The sequence below is a fragment of the Vipera berus genome (assembly GCF_964194415.1).
Source record: "Vipera berus genome assembly, chromosome: 2".
NCBI lineage: Eukaryota > Metazoa > Chordata > Lepidosauria > Squamata > Viperidae > Vipera > Vipera berus.
Window position 1 is genome coordinate 73,888,945 of NC_138203.1, and position 26,546 is coordinate 73,915,490.

The window sequence follows — 26,546 nt, forward strand, 5'->3', positions numbered from 1 at the left end:
TGGGTATAATGAAAGAAAGTACAGTTTGAAGGAGTTAGGTTTGAAGAGGGATTGTGAACACCTTTCAGGATCCTCTGTCTAGTTTTTGCACCAACACCAGGGCTTCCCTACCAACACCCGGTTCCCTCTGTCTTTTCCAGGGTCTTGGATGAAGCTACAACTTCTATGGACTTAGTACATCATATAGAAAATTTTGAAGTCCTGCCCTACCTAGAAAGTGATCATCTTCCTCTGTGTATATACGTGAAGCCCTTTATCAGGCAGATACCCTCTAAGGACCATTTTATCCCTTCAATCTCTACAGCCAGCCTAACAAGATGCCAGGTCAAATGGACTCAACAACTTGATCAGAAGGTAAGGATAGCCCTAACAGAGGATAATTTTCAAAAAATGTGTGCAGCCTTCATATCAGCCAACCCAACTCAAGATCTATTAGAACTATGTAAGAGTTTAGTCTATGAGTTACAACCATTATTAGCACATGACCGAAATTTCTCAGCTAAGAGGTCGTGCACCACCTCCAAACCATGGTTTGATAAGGATTGTGTTGAAGCCAAAAAAGCCCTTAACTTAGCATATAACGAGTACAAAAGAGAGACTGGATATGGCAATAAAGCAATCCTTAAACAGTTACTTACACTTAAAAAACAATCCAAGCAACTGATTGCATTCAAGAAGACAAGACACAAGGTCTTCCTGGGAACAGGAAGCAGCAAAGCAAAAGCGCTCCTTTATTTTGGCTCCTAATAGCTTGCCATTCTGAAAGAATCTACCCCAATAGACTGCCATATATCTCCTATAATTCCATTTTCGGAGAATGTATGAAGACCCCTCCAGCAAGAGTACAAGGTCTATAATGAAGGATTTACCTGAGTGGCCTCCAGTTTCAGAGTCTTAAATCAAATCCCTCATTGGCCAACTCAGGATCAGGAAGGCTCCAGGAGCTGATTTCATCTCAGCCAAATTACTAAAAAATAATATGGAGTGGTGGATACCTGTCCTGGCAGCACTATTCACGTATATTGACTCCACCGGCCATGTCCCAGAGGATTGGGGCTTGGCAGTTGTAGTCCCAATTTATAAAAAGGGAAAGAGAGACAACCCTGCCAACTACGGACCAATAAGTCTGCTAAATATAATCAGCAAACTCTATGCCAAACACCTTCAAGATAAACTAAAGGAGTGGCTGGACCGTGAGAACCTGATTGCTGAAGAACAAGCCGGATTCAGAGAGGGGAGAGGCACCATAGATCAGTGTTTAGTTCTCCATCACTTGATTGAAAAATATGCATCAGACAGACCTGTATCATTATACGCTGCTTTATAGACCTTAAGGCAGCTTTTGACACAGTTACAAGGTCTAAGCTATGGGAGAAGCTGGAAGCTGCCTCAGTTCGATCACAGACTCCTCCATCTGTTACGTGCTTTACATACCAAAACATCTCTCAAGGTGAGGTGTAATATGAAAGGGTCTCTCTCGAGGTCAGTTGAAACTCAAAAGGGGGTTAAACAGGGGTACATTTTGGCCCCCTTGCTCTTCATTTTTTACATAAACGATACGGTAAAATGGTTAAATAATCCAAATTACCACCCCCCAAAAATAGGTGACCAAAGCATTGCTCTGCTACTCTATGCAGATGATGCTGTGATTCTCTCCAGGACTCCAGTTGGCCTTAAAAGAGCCTTGTGAGCCCTTGTCCAGTATTGCAAATATAATAAACTGGACATAAATTATGAGAAAACAAAGGTTATGGCTTTTGCAAAAAGGCCTAAACAGTACTAATGGTATTTAAATAGCCATAAATTAGAGCAGGTAACTACCTTTAAGTACCTAGGGGTGGTCATCCATGCCACCGGCTCACAAAACGTCCATGGAGAATATGTGGCTGCCTCTGGCCAACGATCAGCAAATGCCATTCTTAAATTTTTTCATGCAAAGGGAGGACACAATGTTCCAGCTGCAATTAAGCTCTTTCTGGCCAAGTCACTAGCACAGCTTCTCTATGGGACCTTGCTCGGACCCTCAGCTTCATGTTTTAAACCACTGGAAAGAGTTCAATCCAAATTTATTAGAACAATTCTCCAGATGCCGCACTGTGTCCCAAATGCACTTCTGCACCTGGAGACAGGATTGATAAAAGTTGAAGCAAGAATCTGTATAGCTTCCTTAAACATCTGGCTAAGCCTTAATTGCTTTCCACAAGGCCTTGCTCCACTGATTCTACAAGATAAATTTTCCCCTTCGTGGATCAAGGCAGTTGAGTCCAACCTTGTCAAACTAGGCTTTCATCCACCTCAATTCTCAAATTGGATTATGACCAAGCAAAACAAACCTTTGCATCAAAGGGTAGAGGACATCGAGAGGCAAGTGGACTTAGGTTTAGCTCTGCTGTTTCTGGCTCCTGACTCTATTAGATACATGGTTACACCTGCCAGGTATCTTAGTCAGTTGGAGTCAGTAAACCACCGGAAAGCATTCTCGCTTGCACAGTGCCATGCGTTTCCTTCAGCTGTCCTGTAGGGCAAGTACAACAGGACACCACTGTCTGAAAGATTCTGCCCCTGTGGCTCTGGAAAGGTGGAGACCATTGGTCACATACTCCTTCGATGCTCCTTTTACAGAGCCATTCGGAAAAACTATGTCTTCCCCATTATTGATAGGCATCCTGGTCATTCAGAAAATATTTATCTCCAGTGGCTGCTTAAGGATGAGCAGGCAGAGATCACGGCGCAGGTGGCCAGATTCTGTGCAGCAGCATTGGGGATTCGTCAGAAACTTAAATAATCATCGTAGATCTTTTTAATAATCTTTTGTAATTGTTTTTATTACGTCAGTACCCTTCCTTTAAATATTATTCTTGGTTTACTACATAAATTGTTACAAAATATATGGTTTCTATTTTATACCTATCAATGTTTTAGATTTATATCCACCTGTGGAACTGCATTAACATAGTAATAGAATGTCAAAGAGTTATAATATGTTTTACTTTTCTAGTTGTTCATATATTATTATATTGATTTGCTCTGTTTTTGTTCTTTTAAACTTTTCTGGTCATTGACCGAATAAATATTGACATATTGAGCTTCCCTATCAGCAGCCGATTCCCTGTTTCTTCTAGTCTTGGATGAAGCTACTGCCTGCAACCAGGCAGACTCCTCCTAGCCTGGCTCTTTGCTTACTGACTTCTAGAGAAGCAATCCCTAGATTGTTCTTCTCCTCTCCCCGAACAGCAACCAACACTTGTCCTTCAGTTCTTAGATTTACTCTCCAACTTCTCTCCATCCTTTTCTCTCCAGCATCTCTGGTTGCTCCAGCTATAGACTTTACTCTTTTCTTCTTTCTCTCCATTCCCTCTCTCACTCTCTGTCTCCAATTTTTGGTTAACTGGCAGCATGTACCATAGCAATTGAGGAGGTCCTAGTAGCCAGGTCAGCTCATCAGCCTTGTGACAACACAATTACCATTCCGGGCCAAAGATAAGCTTTCTTTTTTCTCTTTTTCCTCTCTCCAATGTCTGGCTCACATCTGCAAAGCAGTGGCTTTCTCAGATTCCAAAATCCATATGCCACAGTATGCTAACAAGGCTTAATTAGTTTTCATTTACTTTTAACTCCTGCTTCTATTGTATTTTGCTTCCTATTCTTTTTCTATATTTTATATAAGGTTGCTTACCCTTAAACAGAACAGTATTTCTGAGTATTTCTGTATGGGACAGAACATGAATTGAACCGTCAAGCCCCTGGGCTCGACAGTCAAGTGGGGGGGGGAATCCACGGCGCAGCCGCTTGTTTCTCCACCAATCAGCTGGGAGGCCAGAACCCTCACTTTGATGCTATCAACCACTGAGAGCTCTGGTGGCCTGGACCTGATGCCACCGACCAGCTGGAGGTCACAGCGGCTGGCCCCACCGCTGCTGAGCAGCCGCGAACGTCGGCGACCAAATATCCAGGCCGCCAATCAGCTGGGAGCACCGGTGTCTTTGCCCCGCCACCGCCAATCAGCTGAGAGCTCCAGCAGCCTGGACCCAAAATCATTGGCCAGGAGCGTCGGTGGCCTAGTTTCAAGGGTGCCAATCAGCTGGGAGCACCAGTAGCCTGGCACATCACCGCCAATCAGCTGGGCGCTCCGGAGGCCAGGTCTCCCACCCACGAAACAGCTGTTCTCTCTACCTGGTCTACTACTGAAAAGAACGGGACTTCCGGGTGGCAAGGCTCCATCGATGGCGGCTGTTCCGGCCGTCAGTCCCGTTGTTTTCCGTTGGAGCTGCTAAAACAGCGACGATCAGCTGTTTTGTGGCTCGGAAACCCTCTCCTCGGGAGAAGAGGGGGGGTGAGCGTTTAGGTAGGGGTAGAGCTCCCCTAGACCACCAGAGTTCAAACTCTGGGGATTGAAGGGTGAGAGCCCCCCCGAAGCCTGAATTAGCTTCGGACTCAGGGACTCCTCTGTTCCAAGGCTTTGGAGCGGAGCAGGACGCTGCAACCATCCCTGCAATCAACAATTAACTTTGGATTACCTGGATGCAGGCAGAGCTGTGCAGGAGAATATTGAAATAGCAAGTATTTGAACTTTAACTCTGTTTACTTTGAAAGAAAAAGTTGCAAGCGGTGTGGAAAGTGAAAGTGTGCAACAGAAATTAGGAGGCTTGGTGGAGCAGTGGGCTAATGCCTCCTTAAGTAACACCAGCTGCCTGCAATTAGTGCAGGTTCGCATCCCACCAGGCTCAAGGTTGACTCAGCCTTCCATCCTTCTGAGGTAGGTAAAATGAGGACCCAGATTGTTGGGGGCAATAAGCTGACTTTGTAATAATGCCGCTTTGGGGGGGGGGAGAAAGCCCTAATAAGCAGGCATATACATAGAATGAAGGCTATTGCTAAGCACATTGGTTTGTGCTTAAATTGTAAGCCGCCCTGAGTTTTCGGAGAAGGGCGGGATATAAATGGGATTAAAAATAAAATAAAATAAATAAATAAATTAACTGGGTGTTAAGATGGCTTCTAAACCAACTAAAGTTCCTAGAAGTGCTGGTGCCTCACCAGTTCAGCATTCTTCACTACAGGCTTTGATGCCTCCTCTTGTGGCACCCGCACCCGCACCCGCATTAACAATAAAAGATTTACAAGATGCTTTAAAAATACAATCCCAGCAAATAGCTGAACTTATTGAGGAGAAGAATACTGAAATAAGAGCAGACATTTTAGTTGCATTTCAAGGGCTTGCAGTCTGTATTGAGCGTCTGGATGATCGCATGGAAGAGCTCAATCAAAATAATTTGAGATTAGATGCTAAAATGTTGGAAGCTGAAAATGTGATGGAAAAGATTGATGATGATGTAGTCATGTTACAATATAGAGATATGGAGTTTGCTGTGAGGATTAGAGGAATGAAAGAAGACCCTAAGGAAAATCTGAAAGAGCTATTGGCACAAGCTCTCGAACCGGTTTTGGAGCGTTAAGCAGAAGATATTATGGGGGATATAGATAAAATATTTTGTGTTAACTCTTGGATTGCCAGACAAAGAAAACTACCTAGAGATGTGGTGGTTTACTTTACAAAGAGATCAATTAGAAATGTGATTATCCAAGCCTTTTACAACAATAGATTTAAAGTTGCTGAGCAAGAAGTTTTAATTCTGAAAGAGATTCCTCCAAGAATTCTAAGGAGAAGAAAAGAATTTGCTTTTTTGGCAGATGAATTAAAGAAACGGCAACTTCAGTTTAGATGGGAGATTCCAGTAGGCTTGGTGGTGACTTATGCTGGCACGAGATATCGCCTTAATACAGTTTTGAAGGCACAAGATTTTTATTCTAACATATTGAAGGCAGGTTCTCCGCCATCTTCAGAATTTAAAGGAAGGAAGGACGAAGGAGAGCGTCAGATTCGAGTGGAGAGTATACAAGGAGCTGAAGGAGTTACTTTGCAGAAGGATAAAGAATCTCAGCAAATTTCAGAAGTGCAGCAGTCCCAGATGCCATCAGAAGAGGTTAAAGAACAAAGAATGACACCGGCTGCAATTAGATGAATGAGACAAGAACAAGAACAACAGAAAGCTACAATCATATCTCAAGAACCTACTTATAGTGAAGCAGTGGGAGGAGCGAAACCGAAGAGGTTGCAGGTGGTTTTGCAAGAGGCGCTCCGAAAGCTTCAGGTCGCAAAAGATGGTGACAAAGTTTCTAACCTGGAATGTTAATGGATTAAATTCCCCGCACAAGAGAAAAAAAGTATTTCAGTATTTGAAACAATTTAGAAATGATGTTATTTGTTTACAGGAAACGCACATTCAAACAGCTGATCAAAAATATTTGATAAACTTTAGATTGGGTACACAGTTTAGTGCATCTGCTCCAGATAAGAAAAATGGAGTAATTATTTATGTCAAGAAGAATTTAACAGCTAATTTAATTGAAACAGACAAACAAGGAAAATATGTTATAATTGAATTGTTAATAGAAGGCAAGAAAATACTTTTGGTTGGATTATATGCTCCTAATCAACAGCAAGGAGAATTTTATAAACTTTTACACAGCAAGATAATTCAATGGGATTACAAATCGTGTATTCTGATGGGAGATTGGAATGGTGTCCTGGATGCACAAAAGGACAAAAAAGGTCTTTTTAGAAGTATACCAAATCATGCTAGATTGCCTAAATCTTTTTTTGAGATGAAAGATGACTTGGAATTGAGAGATGTTTGGAGAGGAAGAAATTTGCAAGAAAAAGATTTTACCTTTTTCTCCGATAGACACCAATCCTTTTCTAGGATTGATTTTGTATTAACTACTAAAGATTTTTTTTCTAGGATTAAGAAGATTAAGATATGTCCAAGAACTCTATCAGACCATAGTCCAGTATGGTTGGAACTGGAAAAAGAGAGTGGAGATAGGCGGTCTTGGAGATTGAATGAAAATTTGTTTAGATATCAAGAAAATGTGGAAGAATGTAAAAAACAGGTGAAAGAATTTTTTAATATAAATATGCATAAGGGTACTTCTATTGAAATGGTTTGGGATGCAAGCAAAGCTTATATAAGAGGAGTGTTAATATATTTGAATAATAAACATAGGCGCAAACTGGAATATAAGCGAAAAGAATTAGAGGAGGAAATTAAGAGGAAAGAGAAGGCTTTAATTTTGAATCCATCTTATAAGAAGATTAAAGAGGTAATTACTTTGTTAAGAGGTCAGTTTAATAAGTTGATGGCAGATCAAGTGGCAACCAATTTACGGTATGTTAAACATAATACTTTCTGTAATGCTAATAAGCCGGGTAAGTGGTTAGCTTACTTGTTAAGGAAGAAACAAAGGTCACATAATATAGATAGAATAGATTACAAGGGTAAAGAGGTGTTTCAGCAGAATCTTATTAAAAAGGCTTTTGTTGAATTTTATTTTAAGTTATACGTTAGGGATAAGATTCAAGATGTAGATATAGATAGATATTTACAAGAAGTTAATATCCCTGTTCTTACACAAGAGCAAAGGGAAGGGATGAATCAACCAATAAATGATGAAGAAATTATTCCAGCAATTAAACAATTAAAGGTGGGGAAAGCACCAGGAACAGATGGCTTGACTGCTGTTTATTATAAAGATTTACAGTTAGAAATGGTGGAACCTTTAAAAGAATTATTTAGAACAATTCAATCTGGAGGAGAAGTGCCTCCATCGTGGAAAACAGCTTTTATATCGCTGATTCCGAAGGAAGATCAAGATCTTACCCAAACGAAAAATTATAGGCCAATATCGCTTTTAAATACTGATTATAAGATATTTGCAAAAATTTTAGCAAATAGATTAATGAAGGTAATGCAGCAAATGATTCATAGTGACCAAACAGGATTTATAAGTGGTAGACAAATGAAGAATAATGTGAGACATATTATAGACTTATTGGAATTTTTGGAAAGAAATAACCAGGTCTCTGCAGCGCTGATTTTTCTGGATGCTGAAAAAGCTTTTGATCAATTGGACTGGCAATTTTTATTTAAGGTACTGGAGAAAATGGAGTTTGGGGATAATTTTTTACAACCTATTAGGGCAATATATCAGAAGCAAACAGCTCAAATAATAGTCAATGGTAGTTTGACAGAAACATGTAACATTGAAAAGGGTACAAGACAGGGGTGTCCATTGTCACCTTTGTTGTTTGTTTTAACATTGGAAATATTATTAAGATACAAGACTCAAATAAAATTAAGGGAATTAAAATAAGAGATCAAGATTATAGATTGAGAGCGTTTGCGGACGACTTGGTTATTACATTAAGTCAACCGACTTACTCAGTTGTAGAATTGATGGAGATAATAATGTCATATGGAAAAGTTTCTGGATTTAAGATAAACATGCAAAAAACTAAAATATTGCCTAAAAATATGACCATAGAACAAAAGGTTGTTTTAGAAGAGCTAACGGGATTTGAAATAGTTAAAAAGATTAAATAATATTTGGGGGTATATCTTTCAGCTTCTAATGTAAAATTATACAAAAATAATTATGAATTGTTATGGTTAAAAATACAAAAAGAGTTAGATAGTTGGAAAAAACTACAATTATCCTTATTGGGAAGAATTGCAGCAGTAAAAATGAATGTTTTTCCAAAATTTGTATTTTTGTTTCAAATGATACCTATACTTAAAAAAGACTCAAATTTGGAGGAATGGCAGAAAGGTATTAATAAATTTGTTTGGGCAGGGAAAAGACCAAGAGTTAAATTTAAGATAATGCAAGATGTACGTGAAAGAGGTGGTCTTAAAATGCCCAATTTTAAATTATACTATGAGGCTGCTGCTTTATCATCAATTAGTGATTGGTTTAATTTAACACAAGGGAGATTATTGAATATTGAGGGTTATGATTTGTTATTTGGTTGGCATGCATATTTATTGTATGATAAAAAGGAGGATAATGTTTTTAAAACACATATATTAAGGTATGCTCTGTTGCGAGTTTGGAAAAAATATTGACATAAGTTAAATTATAAAATACCAATTTGGACAATACCTAAACATGCAATAGAAAATATAAATGTGGGATTTAAACATGATGTGATTACATACAAAGAAATTCTTAGGATAGAAAGGAATGTATGGCAATTAAAGCCATATAATATTTTAAAAGAAGAAAAGGTAGTACAAACTTGGTTCCAGTATAGGCAGTTACAAGCAAGATGGAAAGAAGATCAGAAAGTTGGCATCTCGATAACTGATGGAAATTTGGTAAAACAAATCAGAGATCAAGGTCAAGCACATATAAGAAGGATATATAATGCACTGATAGAAATTGACTCAGAAACAGAACTTGTTAAAGATTGTATGATAAAGTGGGCCCAGAACTTTCAGGTGGTTATAACAATGGATACTTGGGAAAAGATATGGGTTAGAAATGTAAAATTTACACAGGCCCAAAATTTAAGAGATAATTTTTATAAAATGTTTTATAGATGGCATTTAGATCCTAAAAAATTAGCAAGTATGTATCCGAACTGCCAGCCCAAATGTTGGAGGTGTGGTTGTGAGGATGCAACGTATTGTCATATATGGTGGACTTGTAAAAAAGTTAAAGTTTTTTGGATTAAAGTTTGGTGGAATATGCAGAAGATATTTAAGAAAAAGATAAGGTTTTCTCCACAGTTATTTCTGTTGGGTATTATTACAGATTGTACTGTCATAGACACTAAATTGATGTTGAATTTAATTACGGCAGCAAGACTTTTAGTAGCGCAATATTGGAAGAAAGAGGAACTGCCTACTATAGAAGAGTGGACTTTGAAAGTTTCAAACCTGGCAGAAATGGCAAAGATTTCAGCATATCTGAAAGAACAATCGCAACAGAGATATATTGTGGAATGGAGAAGATGGATCGAATATATTCAGAATAAATATGGGACTAAAAAGTTTCATTTAGTATTTGAATAAGTATTAGTTTTACATGATGTTTTATCAGTTATTCATTATTGGTTAGTAATTTAGTTATGTTTAAGGGGAGTTAAAGCACGATAGAATTTAATATGTTTTTTTAGTTAGGTAGCATATCTTAGCTTAAGTTCGTAAAGTTAATACCCTGTATTCAGTTCTGGGAAGTTGGGGGGGGGGAGAGTTAGGGAGGGCAAGGGGGAGGGGAGGGGGAGGGAGGGAGTTTATGTTATTAAAAATGTATTTTAAAACTTTTCAATTAAAAAAAAGAACGGACTTACCGGGCTGCGAGCCATGGACTAGCGTGGGGCCGGAGGGTAAACAGTGTGGCTAAGCAGGGGGGAGGGGGATCTAGAACGGATTTATACCTGGTTGTTCGGATGCTGGTCTGCCAGGAGGGGAAGGATGGAGCAGCAGGGGGAGGATATTTAACGCACTAGGAGCAAACCACTGCCAGTGCTAACTTTGTTTGCGATTTAGCTTCTGTTTGCTGTGTTCCTGTTTCTTGGTTGCCTGTGTTTTTCTGTATTGGAGTTGGAGGAGGCCAGGGACCATTATGGACATGACACTTACCTTTTTTTCGTGGCTGTAGAATTTTTTTGCTGATATAAAGCATGGCAACTGACACAATGACGCAATTCATAATGGCACCAACACGAGCTGGGTAAGCCAAAATAAACATGCCAAGCACATCAAAGAAGACCACATTTCCATGTTGATACTCCTGAGATTTGGTTAATATATCTGATTTTACTAAATATTTTACCACAGCTAAGATATTGTCACCTTGGGGAGAAAAACAATATATATTAAGATTTGTCTTTTCTTAAGTATATCAGCACACCATTTCATTAATATTATGTCATGAAACAGTTGAAATTTGAAATTATTTACTTTTTGAAACAAAAATTGAAAGGGAAACAGTAAATAGGCTGGACAAAATTCAATATACTGAAGGCCTGAATTTTTAAAACATTACAAAACCTTAATATAAATAAATAATTCAGTGAACTGCAGGGTCAACAATGATAAGAAGCAAGTAAGATGTAACCAGGGAAAAATTCAAGGAAAAGAGTAAAAAACTAAGCTATGATATCTAAATTGTTTTTAGTCATTAAAATCAATTAACTTTACTCAAACTCCTTACCTAGTTATATTTATCCATGAAACTTTTATTTCCAAAGCGTTATCTTTAGGATGCTGAGATTTTGGGCCTATTAATTTCAATTTTCATTATTAACCAACACGGGGAACAATAATTTAATCTTACCTTGCCAGTGAAAGTCATGAGAAACTTCAAATACTAACCTGCTCGCTGAATAGAATCTGTCAAAATTCGATCCACCGTGTCATATTTTGTATGATAGATGTAACCATTTTCAATGAAAGCCAGGTCTATTCCTGTCAGTATAATTAAATTAAATCATAATGTTATTTCATATAACTTTGTAATATAGCTTTACAAAGTATTCCTAATTGATTGTGTGCTTATTATTTATGTTTTTTTCTTGCTGTCTCACATGGTGGCTTCAGAAAATGTTTCAGAAAAATATTACCGGTAATAAACAGTTTCTATATTACTCTGGTTGGTAAAGGTGATGGTGCAGAATGCAGTACTGCAAGTAAACTCTGCCCACAGCCTGGAGTTCAATTCTGACGGAGCTGAAGGTTGATTCAGCCTTTCATCCTTCCAAGGATGGTAAATGTGGACCCAGATTGTTGGGGGCAATATATGTTTACACTGTAAACTGTTCAGAGAATGCTATAGACCAGTGATGGCGAACCTTTTATAGACCGAGTGTCCAAATTGCAATCCAAAACCCACTTATGCATCGTCGGGTGGTGGGTGGGCATGGCCCATTGGGTGGGTGTGGCCCATTAGGTGGGCGTGACCCAATGGGTGGGCGTGGCTGAGGTGGTAACGGCAGATTGGGTGGGACTAAAAAGCTCAATCAATCAATTCCAACTTTGCGCGATCTTTTTTTTTTCCATGAGAAGTTGAAATTGATTGATTGATTGATTGAACCTTCTTTTTTTTTGCACACGGCGGCAGAGGCCTAAAGTGAAAAGGTTTTATAAAACCCAACTGAAGGCCTAGCACTGGGGCGACGGCGTGTGTGCCCACAGAGAGGGCTCTGTGTGCCACCTGTGGCACGCTTGCCAAAGGTTCACCACCATGGCTATAGACCAATGGTATATAGGTCTAAGTGCTATTGCTAAACCAACATTAACTCAAAATGCATTGGCCCTGCCATAATGGGAAAAAAGGGATGTTCTCGTTGTCCAACCCACCATTCTTAACAAAAACATTGTCTTTATAATCTCACTTTCACTATGTTACTACTTCTGGACATATGGATTGCATTGATACTTTGATTTACATAAACCTACATAAAGATGTTGCACTTCACACATTTTGGAGCTAACTATTGCAGCCTCCAGTACCAAAATAAATGTAACCTTGCTTTTACTAAAGAGTGATATGGTCTCTGTCATTAAACAAATCATAGACATTTCTCCCATATAGGACTGTGTCGGAGTTTCTTGTCTTTGGTTCAGAAAATCTGCAATGTGAACATCAACACTGGGCACGTACAGCATTGGACAGCTTTGTATCACAAGCTTTTCCTTGCTTTTATTGGCTTGACAATCCTCCTACCTACTTTCCATTGCCCTTCCAAGTATAGGCCCAAAAGCTGATCCTACTAGGCCTATCTAACACACCTGGAACATTGCCAAAATCTCTGTAAATACGGAAATCTGTGTCTGCAGGGATGACACCACTCTGAAACACCTCTTGAGCCACGATACAACCAAAAGGGTGCTTAGCAGCAGAGATGTATGCTTGTACTAGCCAAGGGTTTTCAGGTCCTATAAGAATTAAGAGAACAATTGTGAAATAAAAATAATTTTTAATTTAGTGTTCAATACTTTAATTTGTGCTTTGCCATAACCAAAATACATGGCTTTCATTCTAAATATGATTACAAATGCAAATTCACAGGAATTTTAAATTCCCTTTTCCCCATGCCCTTCACATGACACACCTGAGAATGGCTTTTCAGAGGACACAGTCTACCATGTAGTAAAAAAAAGGCTAATGACACAGCTCAGTGGCTGAAGTCAAAGATGTTTTAGAAATTGGCTCAAGTTATTTGTCAATTGTCACAAGACTTGCATCAACAGTATTAAGGATCTTACCTGTCTGAAACACAAGTTCTTTCCCTCCTACTCCAGCAGCTTCCAGATTAATAAATGCTTTAACTGATTTAGCCCATGGGTGTTGTGTAATGAAGCCATGACTAGCCTTGATAAACAGTAGAGATAGTGGACAAAATAATATATTATATATGTTTGCAGTACCTTCTGATTAACAAAGGAAATTCCAGTTCTGGGAAAATGTTTTGTTGCTCTCTTGGCTTTTTTGCTTAATTAGTTCAAAGTTTATTATGGTACAGACCAGCATCATAAAGCTAATAAATGCATATTAAATGCATTTATATATACACAATATGACATGTAAAAAGAATAAACAATATTAACAGTTCACTAATAAATGTTAAACAGGTCAGCCTTTTCATAGTCCGAGAAGACAATGCACACGTTTGAAAGAATGGGCAGGGAATAGCAATGACATAAAACATAAGACAGTTGATGTATTTTCAGGATGATCTTCTTCTCCCACAGGAGCAGCTGGTTAGAACAGTTTTCCTAACTCAAAGAGGCCAGTACAATTTTAAATAAACACTGTCAGCTCCTGGGGAATTGTAGAACAAACTATTATTTTAATTGCAATACAGCGTTTTCATAAAACACTTGCCCACACATGTGCACATAACCAAGAGTAAGAACTAAACTCAGTCTCACGGCCATGTTGGGAAAGGAAAGGAAAAAAATGTTCTTACTTTTATCCAAGTATCTGTCAAATCCCTCAGTTTTATACACCTTCGTAGCAATGTTAGTTTCATATTAAAGAATAAAATCTGTGCGTTTACGCATATTAAAGCATTAAGAATCTACTCACTGCTTTCTTACCTGTAAGATACTTTCTTCTGCCCCATTAAACAGGAATATAACAGACTGTTGCAAAGGTTCAGATGATTTTGAAAGTGTATACAGTATTTCAAGCATTACAGAGCAGCTGATAGCATCATCACTAGCACCTTAAAATAATAAGATATATAATACACTAATTTCCTGAGGCTGAAACCTAATTATAGATCATTTTTAAAAAAAATCATACTATAGAAGACTGTCTTTCAGAAATGGATGAACTGTCTCCAAAGTGCCTGGATTGATGGGAAACAGAATATTTCAGAATGTTTATTATTTTCAGAAAAGAAAATAATAAAATATGGGAATTGACCTGTGGTGATGCACAACAGGTTGACACTTTTATATACCTTTCTGTACATATCTCCACAAAATATAAACTATTTAATATAAAACAGTTTTTAAAAAGTGTTGCTATTCGTTATAAACAGGAATTGTATTGTATAACTCAACACAGCGAAATTTACAATTACAAACATTTTGATCATTCAGGAAGAATAATAGTAAAAAGAAGAAAATCCATGACTTGTAAAGACTTGCAGCATTAATTGTTACTGTAATGTTTTTCCCCCCATGTTCTATAGGAGAAATTGGGACAATATTCAACAGATTTTGAATTGCCAAGATAAAGTCATAAATACTTGCAAAATCTAATCAAATGAATGTTGCATCTGTTTTAAGCAATATAAATTTATTTAAACAAAATAATATACTGTTCAGACAAACAGTATACAATTTTAATGTATATGCTGAGAATTAGTTCAACAGAAAAGCCGAAACAGAATTTTCACCCCCAAAAACTGGAAAAAGTTATTGACTCGAGTATAAGCCGATCCGCCGTTCTGCAAGCCTCTGCCGCCAGCAGAGGCTCGATCCGCCATTTTGCAAGCCTGAATACACAGGAATACCCTGTGTGGCCGCGGCTCTCGGGGAAGCCCTGGCTGTCCGCTTCCTCGCTCCACGCTGCCATTCGGGGCCCGCGCGTTCCCCGGGCAAATCGCGGCACCCAGCAGGCGAGGAAACACACCCGCTCCAGTCGCCCCCCCTTCCCTCAGGAGATGCGAAGCAAGTGACCGCCCGGAGCTTACCGAGGACTTGCGCGCGGCCGAGGCTTCGGTGCTTCCAGGATCGCGCGCAACTCTCCCAAGCCGCCGCCGTCCAGAGACCTGCCGAAGTTTGGGGAGGTTTGGGGAGGTGCGCGCGCACCTCCCCAAACCTCCCCAAACGTCGGCAGGTCTCCGGACCTCCACGCCCTGCCTGCCTGCTTCTTTCCGCAGCGGAAAGAAGCAGGCAGGCAGGGCGCGGAGGAACGGAGACCTGCCGACGTTTGGGGAGGTTTGGGGAGGCGCCCAAACCTCCCCAAACGTCGGCAGGTCTGCGCGGAGGAACGGAGACCTGCCGACGTTTGGGGAGGTTTGGGGAGGCGCCCAAACCTCCCCAAACGTCGGCAGGAGGAACGGAGACCTGCCGACGTTTGGGGAGGTTTGGGGAGGCACCCAAACCTCCCCAAACGTCGGCAGGTCTGCGCGGAGGAACGGAGACCTGCCGACGTTTGGGGAGGTTTGGGGAGGCGCCCAAACCTCCCCAAACGTCGGCAGGAGGAACGGAGACCTGCCGACGTTTGGGGAGGCGCCCAAACCTCCCCAAACGTCGGCAGGTCTGCGCGGAGGAACGGAGACCTGCCGACGTTTGGGGAGGTTTGGGGAGGCGCCCAAACCTCCCCAAACGTCGGCAGGTCTGCGCGGAGGAACGGAGACCTGCCGACGTTTGGGGAGGTTTGGGGAGGCGCCCAAACCTCCCCAAACGTCGGCAGGTCTGCACGGAGGAACGGAGACCTGCCGACGTTTGGGGAGGTTTGGGGAGGCGCCCAAACCTCCCCAAACGTCGGCAGGTCTCCGTTCCTCCGCGCCCTGCCTGCCTGCTTCTTTCCGCTGCGGAAAGAAGCAGGCAGGCAAGGCGCGGAGGTCCGGAGACCTGCCGACGTTTGGGGAGGTTTGGGGAGGTGCGTGCGCACCTCCCCAAACCTCCCCAAACTTCGGCAGGTCTCCGGATGGCGGTGGCTTGGGAGAGGTGCGCGCGATCCCGGAAGCACCAAAGCCTCGGCCGCGCACAAGTCCTCGGTAAGTTTTTTTGTTGACTGGAGTATAAGCCGAAGTGGAATTTTTCAGCCCAAAAAGTGGGCTGAAAAATTCGGCTTATACTCAAGTATATACGGTACACTACATTTGTTTAAGAATAGAATAGATATTCCCCAAACAGTGTGCTGTGACTGTCTTTGATGGCTAGAAACACAATGGAATTAAACATAATTCAATAACTATTAAATTTACATAACATTTTAATTGTAATGAATCAATGAAGAATTACTTCTGAGTCCTAAACAAATACGTTTTGAAGTGCAATTAATCTTCATCTTTTAAACAGAGAAGAAACACCAATTTTCTGTGAAACATAATTTTTCCTGTAAAATATTTTTTATCTATTTACCTTGAGTATTTGGTAAAGAGTCAAAGTGACAATTCAACATCACAGCATGTTTAGCTCCTCTTCTGGGTTCAAGTCTAACAGCAATATTAGTAATATTGTCATAATAACTGGTGAATCCTCCAATAAAGTCAATACTGAAAGTGCCTGTTGGCCTTTGTATATCTACAGAGATTGTATGGGCACGATTGCTTTTAATTTCAATAGCTTTAACTTGTTTCATGAGGTAGTCAACAGTGAAAATTTCATTTTCTGGACTTCCAACAGTTCTTGGACCAATTGCAGTAATATTTTCTAAATATTTCCTGTGGGACATATAAAATAAAATATTATAAAATATTTCGTATCATAATTCCCAGCAAACACTCCATTAATTAAGGTCCCATTATTATAGAAAAAAAATTACCCACTTTTTGCTAACAAGAATAGAATTCTATATTTATTGTGTATAGCCAAGTTTTAAAAGACTCTCAATTCAAGCTTTAACAAGTTATATCCCATCTAAACTATTTTGGAATCCTACCAGCATATGTGGCACCAGTAATGAAAATCACTGACTTAAAACACAGCTATCTATAAATATGGGTGAAATGTACAGCTATTATAAGTTCTGACTCTGGCATCAAATTCATTATTATGTACTGTAAAATAATTCTAATAAAGTTTTTTCATGCTTTGTAGGTCATGAGGTAACATATGTAACATTCTACTAATGACAAGAAAAAATGTAGAAGACTTCAGTACTACAAGGTATTCTTCATACGCTTTTATGTGACCTGCTGATTTACTTCAGATTTATAAATAAGAATGAAGTCACAATATTGAGTAAACCTACATACTTTTGTGTTACGTTATCACAAAAGACTTATCACATTTCCTTCAATATGCACTGTATTACACATGTGGAGTTATTCATTAATGTATTTAACACAAAATCAATTTGGAATATAATCCAGGTCCAAAATATTGTAAAGGTAAGGACATTGTAAAGGTGGGTAAGTCTTCTTTTTTTAATGTCATTGGACTTTAATTCCTATTTTACTCGATAAATGAACATGAAATCTGGGACTCGTAGATGTTTTTAAACAGAAACTGAGATATCTGGCTCTTCTTCTAGAAGTATAGATGTAGTCTGCAACTTATCTATATAGAGTATAACAGGACTATGTATGCTTTGAAAATTATTTGGAAGGGCTTCAGACTTCACATGAGCACAGAATCTCCCTGCCACTAATTAAAATGGCCTCAACTTTTTTTCCTCTCAAGAGAAGACAATGCTGGGAAAAGTGGAAGAAATAAAGAGGACAAGCAGGAACAAGATGGGTTGACTCAGTTACAATGGCAATGCATCACTGGAAGACCTGAGGCAGGTTAGGAAGAAAATTTATCCACATAGTCACTAAGAGTTGATAGCACCTAGATGGCACATAATCCGACAACTTTTTTTTCAGGGTTGCATAGAAATCTGAGAAAAATGACTACTTAATATTTGCTGCCAATATTGAACTGAGTGCCTTTTCCCTGTATTAGAAGGCTACAAGGAGAGATCCTTCTTTTAGTGGAGCCTGGCTATTTTCTGCTTATGGCATGACCTGTCCATGGAACTGTATCTTCATCTCCATTAAAGTGTCCAAGTATTTTTATAGTGTTGTATTCATTCAATATGACTTTAAGTAACTATAACAGATGTTATTATTTTCATTTTACTGTTTTAAATTCTTTTATAATAGGGGTCCCCAACCCCCAGTCCGTGGACTGTACTGGGCTGCAGCATGCTAGCAACCAGTCCACACAAAGAAGCAAAGCCCCTTCTGTGGCACACAAAACTACACACTCCCTGGTCCGTGGAAAAATCTTTCTCCATGGAACCGGTCCCTGGTGCCCAAAAGGTTGGGGACCAGTGTTTTATAACATACAATGTTCTCATGATAATTTGTAATGTACCTAGACAACAACAACTTTATTGATTAGCCCTTGGGCCATATCAAAGTGCAAAGTTCCAACAACAAACCGTCACCAAAACTTGATAAAAGCAATCCAAAATGGAATTTGATAAAATACAATTTAAAATGGAATTTGATAAAATACAATTTAAAATGGAATTTGATAAAATACAATTTAAAATGGAATTAAAATTAAATACAATTTAAGATGAAATAGTAATAAAATACAATCTAAAATGAAATCGTAATAATGTACAATAATTTAAGATATAGATAAAATATGATAACATTATATTTCGGAGTCGCCCTTGCAATCTACCCCAATCAGTCCCACATATGCAGATCTTAACCGGATCATTTTGTTTAAATACTGTGCTACGTTAAATGTTATTTTCAAGTTCTGACCAGACATAAGGTAAGTTATTTTGATATGGGGATCCCAATGGGTCATTCGTTTGGTATATAGACCAAGATACCTGTCTCTCACCCTCTTATACAGACAACAGTCAAATAGGATGTGAGCCAGGTCCTCTACCTCTGCTGCTCCGCAAATGCAGACGCTCACTGTACGGTATAGCATGAAATCTCCCATGTCTGACCATTGTGTCAAGCTGTTTGAATCTCGCTCTCGTAAATATCTCCCTAAGATGTTTTGGGAGTTGTAACTTCAAATAACTGTCTACTTGAAAAGTACATTTGTATTTACTCAGCCATTTCAAGTTACCCACCTTACTAAGGATAGCTATATCAGTTTGTGCTTCTATATCCTTAATTCTTTGGGCAACTCTTTTTTTAGATTGTTCTCCTGTTACGCAAGAGACAGGAAGGCCACAGCTTCTTACAAAATTTGTTAGTTTGGTGATCCAGGAGATTTGTCAGTAGTAGATGACTGTATTGTTCTAGCCCACTTAGTAGCATTCTCTGTTTTAAGGCATTCTAATATTGCCTTAGTATCAACTTTGGCCCAAATTAACCTTTTATTTTGGGTCACCTCTGCCTTTTTGGTGAGCCATCTGTCAGCCATGTTATATGGTCTTAAATCTGAGCGGCCTCACAATGTCACACTTACAGGCTGATGGTCGCTATTGTCGCTAAGGTGTACTGTGACCTCTGAGAAGAAGTCAGCCTTATCTCTAGACATACAAAAGAGATCCAGTACACTACTTGAATTGGCTGAGTGGTATGTATAAGGGTATGTATAATTCTTGTCCTTACCTCCCAAAATTTGGAGATTACCCTTAAAAATTAAGGAGACTAGGAGCAGGCCAGCGGCATTACTTTTACAGTCTCTCGAGAGCCACTGAGGATAGTTATCTAAGAACTCCCCTGGGATTCCCTTCTTCTGGGCAAGCTCATACAGAGAGGGACCCAGTCTAGCATTCAGATCTCCTAATAATACCACTATGGACTGAGGGTACAGTATAGATATATCTTCTAGGATAACTTCCAAGCCCATCCAATATTCAGAATTATAGTGCTGGGATGTGCTTGGAGGAATGTACACATTTACCAATATTAACTCAAACTGGTCATATCCAAATTTGACAGCTAGAAAGTACGGATACTTATCTTCGTTATATAATTTCTCTCCCTGCCATTGCAACTCTTGCTTTATAAGAATGCATAGCCCACCAGAGGGTCTCCCTTTGTTCTTTGTTTTTAGGGCTGGGGAGGCCCATCCCTGAAAGCCTGGCAATTGTACTGGTTTGTCCACTTCGGTTAGCCAGGTTTCTTGAAAGGCTATTACGTCAAATCTAGAGAGAAAGCTCATTAGTCCACTATCAACCATCCCTTTCCAGCCAGCTATGTTCCAGGTCATCAACTGTATGGGGTTCTCAGAGGCAAGGTGGTCTGGCTTGGTTGATTGGCTAGATGGTAAAAATGCCAGATGTCAACTTGACATTGGAGCTGGGTCAATATCATCTAAGCTTCCCATATAAACACAGTTGTTGTGAGGTTCGATATTTCTCCTCATGGGTTGCAGAACTTGTTGTTGCTCCTCTATATCTCGGTTGCCAGTGTACCTCTGCTCTTGCTCCAAGAATGATTTTTTTCCCAATGGGCAGGTACTCTGGCTTAAGTCTACAAATATAGATTTATGTCCATTTTTGGAGGGGCATAGCTGAGGGTTCATCTTGTGGAAAGATGTTGTGGGAACTTCTAAATCAAATGAGGATGGAAGCTGGATTATATCCTTAGTGTTTGTCAGCTTAGGGCGCACTGTGTGATGAAGCCCTTTGTCTTTCAGTTGTTTCTCAGAGGCTGGGTCAGTCAGTGCAGTTACCCCACTCTCAGCCTGTGTGACAGCACCTTTTTTTACTGTTGAGGTAAAGGCAGATTGTTGATTAAATATCTTGTCACAAGGTTGCGTGATTAGTGGAGCCAAATTAAATAGAGGCTTTGCTGTAGATTGAGTTGTTGTCAGTGCCTCTTTTAGGTCATCCAATCTTTGAATGATGTTAACTTGCTCAGGTTCTGGCAATGCACTGAACAGGTCAATCAACATTTCCTCTGGCACATCCTCAGCATTTCCTGCAGCTGTGGGCAACACAGTTCGTATATTGCTTCTTTGCTTTCTCAGGGTCAGTTCAGTTGCAGGAGCCTCAGGCTTAGTAGTGTGAGGGCTGTTGCAGCCTAGATTTAAAACGACAGTTCCCTCTTAGTGACGCTGTTTCAGGAGTAGGCACACCTTTTCTGAGCAAAAGACCCTTATTGGAAATATTGAGAAGATGCTCAGAAAGGGCTTCATTCTGAAAAGCATGGAGGGAATTGTGGGCTGCTTGAACAATAGGAGAATTCTCATACATTGTGTTCCTGCTGGCAGCCACTCTGCATGTAGTAGATCTATTAGAGTGAATTCACAGCGGAGCAGCTGGCTCAGGGACAGTCTAATAGCTTCTCTATTGCTCCAACGCCCTCTATTTACTCTCTTGTCATAAATTTGCAAAGTAACCTGGTTAGTTTGCAGACTGTGGTTATATTGGTCATCTCTTAGGCCTTTGCCTGATTGAGTGTTTTCTCTGTGGGTGTTCAAATTTTTGGGAGGAAAACAAGGTCCTTCTCTAGTTTCATTTTCTGAGTTAGCCATCCCATGTCTATCCATGGTTATCTTCCCAAGTCCTTCTACAGTATTTGGGTGGCTCCTAACAAACTTTGCAAAAGATTCTTTCAGGCAGTCGACCTTATTTATGACAATTGACAAAAGATCATATATTGAGTTTACAGTTTGAGCTGTAAGCAAACATTGTCTAGAGAGGAAGTCTGTCACATTTTCCCCCTTTAAATTTGTTACATCCCCCTCCTGTGCAAAAAAGGCTGTTGCCGGGTTCCAAGGAGGGGAGCCATTCTCCGAGAGGGAGGAGGACAGCTCCACACGCTGTTTGCTCTCCAGTTCAGTTTGTAAGTCCCATTCCAATGAGTCACATAAATTAAATTTATCTGATAAGGTGCCTGCGAATGAGTTACTTACTGGAGCAGACATGTTTGCAATATAATCTTCCATTTTCTGTTGCTTCAAAGGCTTGGATATACTTTCTGCTGCAAAGTGCTGTCTCTTCCTTCTTTTTCCCATTCAAGTTTGTTAAAACAGGTTTAAAATAAGTTTAAAACTATGGTTTAAAAGGTTAAAATGGGTTAAAAATGGGTTTAAAAAGTTAAAAAGTGGTAGGTTAAAATACAATATTAAAAGAGGTTAAAAAGTTAAAATAAAATAAAGTAAAATAAAATAAAACGTTTAGTTTTGGAGGAGCTCTTTACAGCCTTTGCTGCCTCTCCACCATCTTGGCTCCGCCCTCCCATCTCATTGCATGTTAGTTACTGGGAAGATTTGTAACATAATAAATAGTAAAAAGAAGTATTAATCTGCTTGTAAATTAATTCCCAATTATATTAGTAGGACTCATGATGAAGTATGGTAACTATGTTCAAGATTCTAGACTCAAAATTAAGTTATGATGAAAGAAATATGAGTTAATTCCATATAAACACCATTTTGGAAAGATGAGAAATCATTGTTAATTACACATAGAATGAATAGGTTGATGAAAACCAAAAAAAAAGAAAAGAAAAAAGTAAAGCTTAAAAAGATCAAAGATCACAGAAAAATAAATGATAGCTCAGCTTTTACTTAAGGGATTATGAAAAAATAATATGTTCTGCATTAGCTACTTTTATTAATACAATCAAAAGAAATGTTTTAATTGGTTTTGTTACTTACCCTTATTTTTGAAGTCAGGAGTAATCTACAAAATAATATTCACAGAAAGCTAGAAAAAATGTTTATTTATACTGTACATATGGTATAAAAATGTGGATACCATATCTACTTCAGGATACAGATATAAGAAAGAAATATTTAGAGGATTAAAGAAATGGAAGTAGTACAGGAAAGGGATATGTCATGACTTGCCCTGTCCTGGTTTCATAACTTTCAAAAAAATAAAGAATGTAAGAAATAGAAATAGCACTGGACAATAGTATTTAGGTCATTTGTCTATTCAGCATTGCATTAAATTGTCTACATCAGGCATGTCAAACTCGCGATGTCACGTGATGACATGTGACGTATCGGAGCTTTTTCCCCTTTGCCGGCAATGGGGTGGGCGTGGTTTCGTCATGAGGCGTCTGGCCCGCAGGCCGGCAGTTTGACACCTCTGGTCTATATGGTTTCCATATCAAAAGAAGGTGGCACAATTTAGACCAAAGGTTTAAATAAATCTCAAGTGATCCATACAAAAGTAAACATTAGGTAAGGTGATATTAAAATCTACAAAAGGCTAACATTCACTCAGAGTGATTCATTACTGGTGTGGTTATTCTTCCCCCTTATTCAGGTCACTTCAGGAAAGAGAAAGCTATTCTACATTTAACTGGCTATGTATGCCTTGATTCACTCCAAATCAAATATGTTCACCTATATGGTGAAGTACTGCTTATTCTCTAAATATCCCTTTTCATTATGCCCATTTTGGCTTCTACAAATGCTCCATGCAAAGTGATACAGATTGACTAATCCTACTTTTCTTCAAATTGTATGCACATGCAATAGGCCCGAGGGAAAATCAGCAGGGATTGCTCAAATGAGAATTGTCTAATATCTGTAAATTGCTGAGAATCCATTGGGACTAAGCTGGTGTAATAAATTGCATAAATAAATAGCGTAAATAAATAAATCTCACATACAAACTCTTCAACCTCAAGAGAGCAAATACTATTTCTGTACTTTTTTGATATATTTTTTATATATACCGGTACTCCTCTCCCAAAAAGACTGATCGGTAGGTCTGTCTGACTGTCTGTCTCTCTCTCTGCATAGGGATTTCCCATCATTTCATTCTTATAACAACTCTGAGATAAAGGAGAGTGACTGTCCCAAAATCATCCTGTGAGTTTCTATGGCTGAACCTTGCTTTTCTTATTCCTAGTCCATCACACTACAGCCCAAACAGAGGATGCAATTAATTTTTCAAAGGAGCATAAAGAAAAAGATGGCTTTTGTACATTCTTTCTTGAATCAAAGTAATAAGCAACAGACTTCTACTGTCAGCCCATATTGTTGATGCAGACCAAAGCAGAAAACAGAGCCAGAATTCCACAAGTGGCATTTTACTAGTATAGAGTATAATAAAAAAAATCTTTAAATGCCTGGCAATTTCTCTCTGCCCTCTCTTATACCAAACAGACTCAAAGCAGTGTTATTTCAAATTTCTTTCTCATACCTTGTCCATTCCCAGGGTTGAGTTGTCTCTTTATTTTGCCTTATTTGTTCTTGCATCCTTTCCTCGAGGTTATCTACACATTCCTCTATATCAGACATATCAAACACAAGGCCCGGGGGCCGGATCCGGCCCACGAAGTGGTTTCATGCGGCCCACGAAGCTATCCTGGAAAAAGTGAGGGAACGGCCCCCATTGCCTTGGCCCTGGCCCAGAGACCCTCCTTCTGCCAGAGACCCTCAGATCTGTCCCACTCCTGCCCAGGCCCCCATAGGCACCCTTGATGCGAACGATGTAGAGCTGGCCATGCCCACCCAGTAGGCCATACGGACTCTAGCCACACCCACCCAGTAGGCCACACCCATCCAGGCCATACCCACCCGGCCCCCTGAGGGCAACCACAATGCTAATGCGGCCCTTAATGAAATTGAGTTTGACACCCCTGTTCTATATCTAACTGGAAATGCTAGGCCACTATCCTCTTTTACAATATAGACAAGATGCAGAAGCTACAACTGTGATGAAATAAACCAGGAATTCAGGAGAAGCCCAATTTTTTAAATAGTTTATTGAAAGTATTGGCCCAAACCTAATTCCCCTCCAAAGATCAACCAGCAAAATTTCACATTTAGCAAAAATGCATGTGAACATGTGAACACCCTCAATAATGTTATTATGCATTTGGAAGCAACACTCTGTGATTCCTGTCATTTTGGAGACAAATGGGGGGGGAGAGCCATAATTGCTAAATCCACACAAAGAGTGAAGGTGGGAAGAGGCTGAGGATGAAAATTCAGACTTTGACAGTAGAGGAGAGCACAGGATACTGCACACAGGAGTCCTTATAAAAGCTAGTGATGAAATGCTTCGTATTTATTACACAGGTTGCAGAGTGTAACGGAGCGGAATATGCCGCTATCTTGTACTAGCACTAGTTAAGAAACTGCCAAAGTGCCACAATTAGAATAGAACAGAGCTGGAATGGACCTTGGAGGTCTTCTAGTCCAGCCCCCTGCTCAAGCAGGAGAACCTATACCATCTCAGATAAGTGACTGTCCAGTCTCTTCTTAAAAATCTCCAGTGATGGAGCACCCACGATTTCTGAAGGCAAGCTGTTCCACTGGTTAATTATCCTCACTGTCAGGAAGTTTCTCCTTAATTCCAGGTTGCTTCTCTCTTTGATCAGTTTCTAACCATTGTTTCTTGCCTTGCCCTCTGGTGCTTTGGCAATTAATTTGACCCCCTCTTCTTTGTGGCAGCCCCTCAAATACTGGAACACTGCTATCATGTCACCTCTATTTCTTCTTTTCTTTAGACCAGCCAAACCCAAGTCCCGCAGCCGTTCTTCGTATGTTTTAGTCTCCAGGCCTTGGATCATCTTAGTTGCTCTTCTCCGAATTTTTTTCCAAACTCTCAACATTAATTAAGCTCAAGCAAGAATAAAGTTCAGGTACCACGTGTGTAAGAACAACAACAACGACGACGACAATAATAATAATAAATCACTATGGTCGGATCAGGTGCTCCTTATTCCAAGCGGATAAATTACTCACACTGGAAAGAAAGAAAGAAAGAAAGAAAGAAAGAAAGAAAGAGAAAGAAAGAAAGAAAGAAAGAAAGAAAGAAAGAAAGAAAGAAAGAAAGAAAGAAAGAAAGAAGGAAGGAAGGAAGGAAGGAAGAAAGAAAGAAAGAAAGAAAGAAAGAAAGAAAGAAAGAAAGAAAGAAAGAAAGAAAGAAAGAAAGAAAGAAAGAAAGAAAGAAAGAAAGAAAGAAAGAAAGAAAGAAAGAAAATTATCCGCTTGGATTAAGAAGCACCTGATCGGAGTGATTTAGTTTATTTGCACTCGCGCGCTGGGGAGGCGGGAGAGCGGCGCTGTCAATTACCTGGCGCGCGGGGCGTTGAATTCCGAGGGCTCGCTCGTCCCCTTCACCAACTGCCGGATGGACATCTGCACGAGCCCGCGAAGACCCAGCAAGTAGAGCAGCAGCACGAGAGCCGTCAGCAGCTCCGGCAGGAGGCTCGCGCCTCGCCGTGCCGGCTTTTTCTTGCTGTCCCGCTCATCTTCCTCCTTTTCCCGGCGTTGTTTTTGCGGCTCCTGCTCTCCCTGCCGTCGGCCTTGCTGCTGATGGTAAGGGTAATGGTTATTATTCTGCAGCGACGGTGTCTGGCTCCGGAGGCGCCTCACCGCATTTGCCGCCGCCGCCGCCGAACTCCGCTCCATCTAATCCCGGTCCTTCCTGAAGATCCCGTCGGGGCTGCTGCGGTATGCAGCCTACGGCAGCGAGAGAAGTCCAAAACCTGCTTGCCGCGATCAGTTTTTCCCCCCCACTCCCCTTGTCCTTTGCGAGGCGGAGGGCGGGCGGGAGAAGAGGAGGACCTTCCTCCGCTCTGCCAATCGCCGGGATCGCGGTTCGAGAAGCTGCTGGGACTCCGGAAA

General features: G+C 40.1%; 1 protein-coding gene across 3 annotated transcripts in view; it reads right to left on the bottom strand.

Moving 5' to 3' along the window:
- ERMP1 (endoplasmic reticulum metallopeptidase 1) overlaps nt 1–26,430 on the bottom strand; it is a 40,114-nt gene extending 13,684 nt beyond the window's left edge. For 2 of the 3 annotated variants that reach the window (XR_014025558.1, XM_081320857.1), the window contains exons 1-7: nt 25,993–26,430; nt 16,455–16,756; nt 13,950–14,077; nt 13,116–13,221; nt 12,639–12,785; nt 11,223–11,315; nt 10,488–10,700 (exon numbers count right to left, since the gene is read on the bottom strand). Coding sequence is in view for 2 of the 3 variants with exons in the window: in XM_081320857.1 (XP_081176983.1) it covers nt 10,488–10,700; nt 11,223–11,315; nt 12,639–12,785; nt 13,116–13,221; nt 13,950–14,077; nt 16,455–16,756; nt 25,993–26,330 (1,327 nt within the window). In the remaining variant the exon portion in view is untranslated. The remainder of the gene's footprint in view (nt 1–10,487; nt 10,701–11,222; nt 11,316–12,638; nt 12,786–13,115; nt 13,222–13,949; nt 14,078–16,454; nt 16,757–25,992) is intronic. The other variant, XM_081320858.1, reaches the window with a different exon arrangement.
- Nucleotides 26,431–26,546: the final 116 nt, after the last annotated feature.